General features: G+C 42.6%; 1 protein-coding gene across 3 annotated transcripts in view; it reads right to left on the reverse strand.

Annotated features, from left to right (window-relative positions):
- The window catches only part of SHISAL1 (shisa like 1), a 102,697-nt gene that overhangs the window by 27,186 nt on the left and 63,264 nt on the right, over nucleotides 1-12,247 (reverse strand). For 2 of the 3 annotated variants that reach the window (XM_063446723.1, XM_063446722.1), the window contains exon 2: nucleotides 11,085-11,184. The exons of the other annotated variant lie outside the window; for it this stretch is intronic. In XM_063446723.1, coding sequence (XP_063302793.1) covers nucleotides 11,085-11,151 — 67 coding nt within the window. In that variant the 5' untranslated portion in view covers nucleotides 11,152-11,184. The remainder of the gene's footprint in view (nucleotides 1-11,084; nucleotides 11,185-12,247) is intronic. 3 annotated transcript variants of the gene reach the window in all.

The following is a 12,247-nucleotide window of genomic DNA, read 5'->3' on the forward strand; positions in this document are numbered from 1 at the left end:
AGGAGCTCCGTATTGTTGGTGTGTCTGAGTGTATAACAGAGCTCCACAGCAATAATACTCCCAGTAATGTGTCTGAGTGTATAACAGCTCCACAGCAATAATACTCCCAGTAATGTGTCTGAGTGTATAACAGAGCTCCACAGCAATAATACTCCCAGTAATGTGTCTGAGTGTATAACAGAGCTCCACAGAAATAATACTCCCAGTAATGTGTCTGAGTGTATAACAGAGCTCCACAGCAATAATACTCCTAGTAATGTGTCTGAGTGTATAACAGAGCCCCACAGCAATAATACTCCCAGTAATGTGTCTGAGTGTATAACAGAGCCCCACAGCAATAATACTCCCAGTAATGTGTCTGAGTGTATAACAGAGCTCCACAGTGATAATACTCCCAGTAATGTGTCTGAGTGTATAACAGAGCTCCACAGCAATAATACTCCCAGTAATGTGTCTGAGTGTATAACAGAGCCCCACAGCAACAATACTCCCAGTAATGTGTCTGAGTGTATAACAGAGCTCCACAGCAATAATACTCCCAGTAATGTGTCTGAGTGTATAGCAGAGCTCCACAGTGATAATACTCCCAGTAATGTGTCTGAGTGTATAACAGAGCTCCACAGCAATAATACTCCCAGTAATGTGTCTGAGTGTATAACAGAGCCCCACAGCAATAATACTCCCAGTAATGTGTCTGAGTGTATAACAGAGCTCCACAGTAATAATACTCCCAGTAATGTGTCTGAGTGTATAACAGAGCTCCACAGTAATAATACTCCCAGTAATGTGTGAGTGTGTAACAGAGCTCCACAGCAATAATACTCCCAGTAATGTGTCTGAGTGTATAACAGAGCCCCACAGCAATAATACTCCCAGTAATGTGTCTGAGTGTATAACAGAGCTCCACAGCAATAATACTCCCAGTAATGTGTCTGAGTGTATAACAGAGCTCCACAGCTATAATACTCCCAGTAATGTGTCTGAGTGTATAACAGAGCCCCACAGCAATAATACTCCCAGTAATGTGTCTGAGTGTATAACAGAGCCCCACAGCAATAATACTCCCAGTAATGTGTCTGAGTGTATAACAGAGCTCCACAGCAATAATACTCCCAGTAATGTGTCTGAGTGTATAACAGAGCTCCACAGCAATAATACTCCCAGTAATGTGTCTGAGTGTATAACAGAGCTCCACAGCAATAATACTCCCAGTAATGTGTCTGAGTGAATAACAGAGCTCCACAGCAATAATACTCCCAGTAATGTGTCTGAGTGTATAACAGAGCTCCACAGCAATAATACTCCCAGTAATGTGTCTGAGTGTATAACAGAGCTCCACAGCAATAATACTCCCAGTAATGTGTCTGAGTGTATAACAGAGCTCCACAGCAATAATACTCCCAGTAATGTGTCTGAGTGTATAACAGAGCTCCACAGTGATAATACTCCCAGTAATGTGTCTGAGTGTATAACAGAGCTCCACAGCAATAATACTCCCAGTAATGTGTCTGAGTGTATAACAGAGCCCCACAGCAATAATACTCCCAGTAATGTGTCTGAGTGTATAACAGAGCTCCACAGCAATAATACTCCCAGTAATGTGTCTGAGTGTATAGCAGAGCTCCACAGTGATAATACTCCCAGTAATGTGTCTGAGTGTATAACAGAGCTCCACAGCAATAATACTCCCAGTAATGTGTCTGAATGTATAACAGAGCCCCACAGCAATAATACTCCCAGTAATGTGTCTGAGTGTATAACAGAGCTCCACAGTAATAATACTCCCAGTAATGTGTCTGAGTGTATAACAGAGCTCCACAGTAATAATACTCCCAGTAATGTGTGAGTGTGTAACAGAGCTCCACAGCAATAATACTCCCAGTAATGTGTCTGAGTGTATAACAGAGCCCCACAGCAATAATACTCCCAGTAATGTGTCTGAGTGTATAACAGAGCTCCACAGCAATAATACTCCCAGTAATGTGTCTGAGTGTATAACAGAGCTCCACAGCTATAATACTCCCAGTAATGTGTCTGAGTGTATAACAGAGCCCCACAGCAATAATACTCCCAGTAATGTGTCTGAGTGTATAACAGAGCCCCACAGCAATAATACTCCCAGTAATGTGTCTGAGTGTATAACAGAGCTCCACAGCAATAATACTCCCAGTAATGTGTCTGAGTGTATAACAGAGCTCCACAGCAATAATACTCCCAGTAATGTGTCTGAGTGTATAACAGAGCTCCACAGCAATAATACTCCCAGTAATGTGTCTGAGTGTATAACAGAGCTCCACAGCAATAATACTCCCAGTAATGTGTCTGAGTGAATAACAGAGCTCCACAGCAATAATACTCCCAGTAATGTGTCTGAGTGTATAACAGAGCTCCACAGCAATAATACTCCCAGTAATGTGTCTGAGTGTATAACAGAGCTCCACAGCAATAATACTCCCAGTAATGTGTCTAAGCGTATAACAGAGCTCCACAGCAATAATACTCCCAGTAATGTGTCTGAGTGTATAACAGAGCTCCACAGCAATAATACTCCCAGTAATGTGTCTGAGTGTATAACAGAGCTCCACAGCAATAATACTCCCAGTAATGTGTCTGAGTGTATAACAGAGCTCCACAGCAATAATACTCCCAGTAATGTGTCTGAGTGTATAACAGAGCTCCACAGTAATAATACTCCCAGTAATGTGTCTGAGTGTATAACAGAGCTCCACAGCAATAATACTCCCAGTAATGTGCCTGAGTGTATAACAGAGCTCCACAGCAATAATACTCCCAGTAATGTGTCTGAGTGTATAACAGAGCCCCACAGCAATAATACTCCCAGTAATGTGTCTAAGCGTATAACAGAGCTCCACAGCAATAATACTCCCAGTAATGTGTCTGAGTGTATAACAGAGCTCCACAGCAATAATACTCCCAGTAATGTGTCTGAGTGTATAACAGAGCTCCACAGTGATAATACTCCCAGTAATGTGTCTGAGTGTATAACTGAGCCCCACAGTAATAATACTCCCAGTAATGTGTCTGAGTGTATAACAGGGCTCCACAGCAATAATACTCCCAGTAATGTGTCTGAGTGTATAACAGAGCTCCACAGCAATAATACTCCCAGTAATGTGTCTGAGTGTATAACAGAGCTCCACAGTGATAATACTCCCAGTAATGTGTCTGAGTGTATAACTGAGCCCCACAGTAATAATACTCCCAGTAATGTGTCTGAGTGTATAACAGGGCTCCACAGCAATAATACTCCCAGTAATGTGTCTGAGTGTATAACAGAGCTCCACAGCAATAATACTCCCAGTAATGTGTCTGGGTGTATAACAGAGCTCCACAGTAATAATACTACCAGTAATGTGTCTGAGTGTATAACAGAGCTCCACAGCAATAATACTCCCAGTAATGTGTCTGTGTGTATAACAGAGCCCCACAGTAATAATACTCCCAGTAATGTGTCTGAGTGTATAACAGAGCCCCACAGCAATAATACTCCCAGTAATGTGTCTGAGTGTATAACAGAGCTCCACAGCAATAATACTCCCAGTAATGTGTCTGAGTGTATAACAGAGCTCCACAGCAATAATACTCCCAGTAATGTGTCTGAGTGTATAACAGAGCTCCACAGCAATAATACTCCCAGTAATGTGTCTGAGTGCATAACAGAGCTCCACAGCAATAATACTCCCAGTAATGTGTCTGAGTGTATAACAGAGCTCCACAGCAATAATGCTCCCAGTAATGTGTCTGAGTGTATAACAGAGCCCCACAGCAATAATACTCCCAGTAATGTGTCTGAGTGTATAACAGAGCTCCACAGCAATAATACTCCCAGTAATGTGTCTGAGTGTATAACAGAGCTCCACAGCAATAATACTCCCAATAATGTGTCTGAGTGTATAACAGAGCTCCACAGCAATAATACTCCCAGTAATGTGTCTGTGTATAACAGAGCTCCACAGCAATAATACTCCCAGTAATGTGTCTGTGTATAACAGAGCTCCACAGCAATAATACTCCCAGTAATGTGTCTGAGTGTATAACAGAGCTCCACAGCAATAATACTCCCAGTAATGTGTCTGAGTGTATAACAGAGCTCCACAGCAATAATACTCCCAGTAAGGTGTCTGAGTGTATAACAGAGCTCCACAGCAATAATACTCCCAGTAAGGTGTCTGAGTGTATAACAGAGCTCCACAGTAATAATACTCCCAGTAATGTGTCTGAGTGTATAACAGAGCTCCACAGCAATAATACTCCCAGTAATGTGTCTGAGTGTATAACAGAGCCCCACAGCAATAATACTCCCAGTAATGTGTCTGAGTGTATAGCAGAGCTCCACAGCAATAATACTCCCAGTAATGTGCCTGAGTGTATAACAGAGCTCCACAGCAGTAATACTCCCAGTAATGTGTCTGAGTGTATAACAGAGCTCCACAGTAATAATACTCCCAGTAATGTGTCTGAGTGTATAACAGGGCTCACAGCAATAATACTCCCAGTAATGTGTCTGTGTATAACAGAGCTCCACAGCAATAATACTCCCAGTAATGTGTCTGAGTGTATAACAGAGCTCCACAGCAATAATACTCCCAGTAATGTGTCTGAGTGTATAACAGAGCTCCACAGCAATAATACTCCCAGTAATGTGTCTGAGTGTATAACAGAGCTCCACAGCAATAATACTCCCAGTAATGTGTCTGTGTGTATAACAGAGCTCCACAGCAATAATACTCCCAGTAATGTGTCTGAGTGTATAACAGAGCTCCACAGCAGTAATACTCCCAGTAATGTGTCTGAGTGTATAACAGAGCTCCACAGTAATAATACTCCCAGTAATGTGTCTGTGTGTATAACAGAGCTCCACAGCAATAATACTCCCAGTAATGTGTCTGAGTGTATAGCAGAGCTCCACAGCAGTAATACTCCCAGTAATGTGTCTGAGTGTATAACAGAGCTCCACAGTAATAATACTCCCAGTAATGTGTCTGTGTGTATAACAGAGCTCCACAGCAATAATACTCCCAGTAATGTGTCAGTGTATAACAGAGCTCCACAGCAATAATACTCCCAGTAATGTGTCTGAGTGTATAACAGAGCTCCACAGCAATAATACTCCCAGTAATGTGTCTGAGTGTATAACAGAGCTCCACAGCAATAATACTCCCAGTAAGGTGTCTGAGTGTATAACAGAGCTCCACAGCAATAATACTCCCAGTAAGGTGTCTGAGTGTATAACAGAGCTCCACAGTAATAATACTCCCAGTAATGTGTCTGAGTGTATAACAGAGCTCCACAGCAATAATACTCCCAGTAATGTGTCTGAGTGTATAACAGAGCCCCACAGCAATAATACTCCCAGTAATGTGTCTGAGTGTATAGCAGAGCTCCACAGCAATAATACTCACAGTAATGTGCCTGAGTGTATAACAGAGCTCCACAGCAGTAATACTCCCAGTAATGTGTCTGAGTGTATAACAGAGCTCCACAGTAATAATACTCCCAGTAATGTGTCTGAGTGTATAACAGGGCTCACAGCAATAATACTCCCAGTAATGTGTCTGTGTATAACAGAGCTCCACAGCAATAATACTCCCAGTAATGTGTCTGAGTGTATAACAGAGCTCCACAGCAATAATACTCCCAGTAATGTGTCTGAGTGTATAACAGAGCTCCACAGCAATAATACTCCCAGTAATGTGTCTGAGTGTATAACAGAGCTCCACAGCAATAATACTCCCAGTAATGTGTCTGTGTGTATAACAGAGCTCCACAGCAATAATACTCCCAGTAATGTGTCTGAGTGTATAACAGAGCTCCACAGCAGTAATACTCCCAGTAATGTGTCTGAGTGTATAACAGAGCTCCACAGTAATAATACTCCCAGTAATGTGTCTGTGTGTATAACAGAGCTCCACAGCAATAATACTCCCAGTAATGTGTCTGAGTGTATAACAGAGCTCCACAGCAGTAATACTCCCAGTAATGTGTCTGAGTGTATAACAGAGCTCCACAGTAATAATACTCCCAGTAATGTGTCTGTGTGTATAACAGAGCTCCACAGCAATAATACTCCCAGTAATGTGTCTGGGTGTATAACAGAGCTCCACAGCAATAATACTCCCAGTAATGTGTCTGAGTGTATAACAGAGCTCCACAGCAATAATACTCCCAGTAATGTGTCTGAGTGTATAACAGAGCTCCACAGCAATAATACTCCCAGTAATGTGTCTGAGTGTATAACAGAGCTCCACAGCAATAATACTCCCAGTAATGTGTCTGAGTGTATAACAGAGCTCCACAGTAATAATACTCCCAGTAATGTGTCTGTGTGTATAACAGAGCTCCACAGCAATAATACTCCCAGTAATGTGTCTGGGTGTATAACAGAGCTCCACAGCAATAATAGTCCCAGTAATGAGTCTGAGTGTATAACAGAGCTCCACAGCAATAATACTCCCAGTAATGTGACTGAGTGTATAACAGAGCTCCACAGCAATAATACTCCCAGTAATGTGTCTGAGTGTATAACAGAGCTCCACAGCAATAATACTCCCAGTAATGTGTCTGAGTGTATAACAGAACTCCACAGCAATAATACTCCCAGTAATGTGTCTGAGTGTATAACAGAGCTCCACAGCAATAATACTCCCAGTAAGGTGTCTGAGTGTATAACAGAGCTCCACAGCAGTAATACTCCCAGTAATGTGTCTGAGTGTATAACAGAGCTCCACAGTAATAATACTCCCAGTAATGTGTCTGAGTGTATAACAGAGCTCCACAGCAATAATACTCCCAGTAATGTGTCTGAATGTATAACAGAGCGCCACAGCAATAATACTCCCAGTAATGTGTCTGAGTGTATAACAGAGCTCCACAGCAATAATACTCCCAGTAATGTGTCTGAGTGTATAACAGAGCTCCACAGCAATAATACTCCCAGTAATGTGTCTGAGTGTATAACAGAGCTCCACAGCAATAATACTCCCAGTAATGTGTCTGAGTGTATAACAGAACTCCACAGCAATAATACTCCCAGTAATGTGTCTGAGTGTATAACAGAGCTCCACAGCAATAATACTCCCAGTAAGGTGTCTGAGTGTATAACAGAGCTCCACAGCAGTAATACTCCCAGTAATGTGTCTGAGTGTATAACAGAGCTCCACAGTAATAATACTCCCAGTAATGTGTCTGAGTGTATAACAGAGCTCCACAGCAATAATACTCCCAGTAATGTGTCTGAATGTATAACAGAGCGCCACAGCAATAATACTCCCAGTAATGTGTCTGAGTGTATAACAGAGCTCCACAGCAATAATACTCCCAGTAATGTGTCTGAGTGTATAACAGAGCTCCACAGCAATAATACTCCTAGTAATGTGTCTGAGTGTATAACAGAGCTCCACAGCAATAATACTCCTAGTAATGTGTCTGAGTGTATAACAGAGCCCCACAGCAATACTACTCCCAGTAATGTGTCTGAGTGTATAACAGAGCTCCACAGTAATAATACTCCCAGTAATGTGTCTGAGTGTATAACAGAGCCCCACAGCAATAATACTCCCAGTAATGTGTCTTTAAACTGCAATAAATGTGTTTGGAAATCAGTCTGTGTCAATAAGATACATTGTTCTTGTTCTAAATTACATTTAATTGTATACATTGTTATTAGTAAATCACCTACATTTTCTCAAACCAGCCCCATCCCTGGCCACAACCCATTCACACTCAGAACAGCACTGCCCCTGGCCACACACACACACTCACACTCAGAACAGTCCCGTCCCTGGCCACACCTCATCCACCCCTAAAATGACAGTGTCCTTTCTTTGTTCTTGTGAAATGTTGTGAGATATGTAATGGAGAGGGAGGGAAGGAAGAGAAAGGGGTGTTTATACAAACACACACAGACATACAAACACACACACACACATACAAACACAGACATACAAACAAACATACAAACAAACAAACACACAAACACATACAAACACACACACAAACACAGACATACAAACAAACACACAAACACATACAAACACACACACAAACACAGACATACAAACAAACACACAAACGCACACACACACACATATACATAAAATAAATATGTGGTAAGTAAAAGCAGCCTAGTCTCTTTGCATCACAGCCACTGCATTGAACTGTACACTGAGTGTTAGTGGTTATGGTGCCCAGAGTGTCACTTTATTAAATGTAGATTGCAAGTCATTTTATGACAGCTGTCCTTTAAGTAGAGACTGGGAAATGACATTTCTGAGACAGTCAGAGTTTAGTGAATAACCTTTTGTTGATTCTGCCCCCAGCTCCAAAGAGGGCAGATATTGGTCTGAATGGTGCCCTCCGCATTGTGGATACAAACTCATTAAGAGCTGAGATGTGATGTATCTGTGATGTTTGAATTCCAATCTCCTCTTACAAAGTGTATCAGGGCAATTACAAAGACAAGTGGCTCGCTGTTGCAACAAATGGTATTTTCTGTAAAGATTTACAGATTTATCTTTATAACCCATTAAGTACGATACATAAATGTTTTATACGAGGTAGCTATCTCTTCTGTCATTTAGCAGCTGCCATCCGAGGCGAATACAGCAGCAAGGTCATTATAATAAATAATAAGGAAAATTGGCAATTTATTTACGGAAGCAGAAATGGTGACTTTACAGGAAGCGAATGTATTGGGATAATATGTTCACGTTTGGGATCTTAAAGAGGAATCGTATCTTCAGAAATAGATCAAAGTAGGCTGTGAACTTGATGATTGCATCAAGTAGGAAGCTATTTACATACTGTGTATCAGTCGTAATGTCACATATCTGCTACCAATCTGTGCTGTCCGGACGGTTCAAACCAGAAGAGGGTTACAAAGATGTTTGACTTTATGCACTAGTATTAAGGATAATATTGTAAAGTGCTACGGAATCTGTTGGCCCTATATAAATGGCAATAATAATAATAATAATACGTATAGCAGCTCAATTATCGAAAACTGTAAGTTTGACTCCAGTGAGAACCAAGCCTTGTTGACATGAGCCCACATCAAAACATAGGGAGGGTAGTGAACAACTATACAGAGTGTCTTCCAGACAAAAGCTACATCTGGACACAATAACATCAAAATGATAACATCGGGATTAGAACCATGGAAGCCTCATGGCTAAAGGATCATGAAATAGCCACCACCCGAGAGAAGCTTGTTGGTCAAGGGATTAGCCTTCCAGGCCATGAACATGAGCCAATTCGACAAGAGAATGGTGGTTGGAGTCTTGTGACCCCAATTGGGCTCAGAAAAATGACGAAAGAAGGAAAAAAACTTCCTAAAAGGCCTATTGGCATAAAAATAATAATACTTGAGATGATGACGGAGGAGACTAGAAGCACCAGAGAGGTAAATTCTGAAGAATCCTGGCCATCGGCCGCTGGAAGGAACAAATAGATCAAGTGGAAGATTTAATAGATTGTCAGTGCATCTACCAGGGTCGTACACGGCCTCTGATACGGAATGCTAAAATGGCAGGTTGTAAGAGGCCATGTATATCAGGATATTGTCCAGGTATTGAACAAGACGAGGTAGCTCATGAACCTTGGTGAACACCATGTGAGCCGTGGCCACAGTAAAGGGTAGGGAGACAAAATGGCAGTGCTTTAGAAACTAATGCAGCGTGCAGTAATAATATTTACAATGGCAGATTCATTACTACAGCTTTAAGAAAATGTTGGACATTACTGACTTTAAACAAAGTATTGAGCTGCGATGCCTACATGTGTGGCACCATTTAGTTTATTTACGACCCGTCCTTTCTATGATGGCTAAATCACACCGTAGTGTCAATCCGTACAAAGACTGAAACATGCAGGACTGAAAACGTTACACGCAACTATCAGAGAAAGGAAAATGAAAAGCCGTTTTTTTTGCCTTTTTCTCTTTAAGAAAATAGTACAAACAGAACACCATTTTCCTAGTGGTTTTGGAACGCAGGGCTTTGAAAATACCTTGTTTCTGAAAATCTCAGACAAGACACTTTGTTTTTTATCTACTGTGCTTGTAATATACCCAAATGGGAAATACGTGACGCCTGGCAGACAAGAGCTGCTGAATTAATGTGAGCAGAAAGAAAGGCGACCATTTATTTTATTTGAATTACACTGTAGCAAATTACACGCCCAGTTCAAGAAAAGTGAAAGCGCTTTCTTCATGATGACTAAGTAAGACCTTAATCTACATACTGGGCCTGCCCCACATTTTGTGGCTGTGGATAATAACACTGCGCCAGGATCAATTCACTTATTGATCACGTTTTTATTGCAACATGCCATTATTTCACAGGAGCCGTTTATATAAAACCAATACATATCGTATTGTGTCCTCTGTAAATGCATTAGTTAGGAAAATGGTGTCGTTTCTGACAGATAATTAAACACAATGTGGGGGGGGGGGGGGGGGTTGGGAGGGGTTATTTATAAGTCCTTATAATGTGTTAGAGTAATTGGGTTTATTTACTTAACTGGAACATTCTAGAATAGAGAATTTGAAGGACAATTTAAAAATATTTGGCCAAAATGAGTCTCAGTTGAAATAATGGGTACATAGAGCTTGTGTGCGATCATTATTGCTGCTCTCCTCCAATCAAATGCTTCCTATACAGATGCGTTGAATCCATTACCTGTAGTGGTTATGGTGCCAGGTGGGTCAGTTTAGTACAGTTTGACAATTTACCTGGTCCCGAGCCACCTGTGCTGCAGCTGATCTTATCATTATTTAGCTGATTTAGGACTGTGCTCGTTGACATTCTCAGCCAATGACGGGGACCCTGAATGGTCCTGCCTTGATCTGTAGAGCAATCTGGATCCCACTGTAGGCATTTGGTTAGTTATCAAACCATAGTCAAACTGTTTGAATACTTACTGGTGGGCATTGCTGGCACTATATTCTCGGTAGAAGGCTGAAGTGGTTATGGTGCTTGGAGTGTGCCTTTAACGTGTTTTCTTGTTTTAAACAAATGCTGATTGTGTCTTTGTGTGGTCAATATGTCAGTGCAATTTTAGATTACCTTTTGAAGACATCACCAAGAACAGCAATACCAGCAAACTGAGTAATCGGATAGTCCAGCCAGTCATCCTTTTGGTCTCATCCGTCCATTAGAGAATTATCTACGGAATCCAGATAAAACAAACACAACAGTCACCACTTTATACACAACAACATTACCGAGAGAGCGAGGGAGGGAGAGAGAGAGAGAGAGAGAGGGAGAGACGGAGAGAGAGAGAGAGAGAGGGAGGGAGAGAGAGAGAGGGAGGGAGAGAGAGAGAGGGAGGGAGAGAGACAGAGAGAGAGCGAGGGAGAGAGAGAGGCAGAGAGAGCGAGGGAGGGAGAGAGACAGAGAGAGCGAGGGAGGGAGAGAGACAGAGAGAGAGCGAGAGGGAGGGAGAGAGACGGAGAGAGAGGGATGGAGAGAGACAGAGAGAGAGCGAGGGAGGGAGGGAGAGAGACAGAGAGAGCGAGAGAGCGAGGGAGGGAGAGAGACAGATAGAGGGGGAGAGAGACAGCGAGAAAGGGAGGGAGAGAGAGATGCAGAGAGAGAGAGCAAGGGAGGGAGAGAGACAGAGAGAGAGCAAGGGAGGGAGAGAGACAGAGAGAGAGTGGGGGAGAGAGAGAGACAGAGCGAGGGAGGGAGACAGAGAGAGAGCGAGGGAGGGAGACAGAGAGAGAGCAAGGGAGGGAGAGAGACATCGAGAGAGCGAGGGAGGGAGACATCAAGAGAGCGAGGGAGGGAGAGAGACAGAGAGAGCGAGGGAGGGAGAGAGACAGCGAGAGAGAGAGCAAGGGAGGGAGAGAGACAGAGAGTGAGGTAGAGAGACAGAGAGAGAGCGAGGGAGGGGGAGAGACAGAGAGCGAGGGAGAGAGAGTGAGGGAGGGAGGGAGAGACAGAGAGAGAGCGAGGGAGGGAGCGACAGAGAGAGAGCAAGGGAGGGAGACAGAGAGAGAGCAAGGGAGGGAGACAGAGAGAGAGCGAGGGAGGGAGACAGAGAGAGCAAGGGAGAGAGACAGAGAGAGAGCGAGGGAGGAGAGACATAGAGGAAGAGAGAAATACAGACTGTAAGATACATGGTGAGAATGTCTGTTATCTATAAGTAGTGCCTGTTACTATGTGTAGTGTTACTACAAATCCAAACACACAAACTTGCAGACCGACTTTCAGTCATTCATGAACTC

This window comes from Pelobates fuscus, chromosome 3 (assembly GCF_036172605.1).
Source record: "Pelobates fuscus isolate aPelFus1 chromosome 3, aPelFus1.pri, whole genome shotgun sequence".
Lineage (NCBI taxonomy): Eukaryota > Metazoa > Chordata > Amphibia > Anura > Pelobatidae > Pelobates > Pelobates fuscus.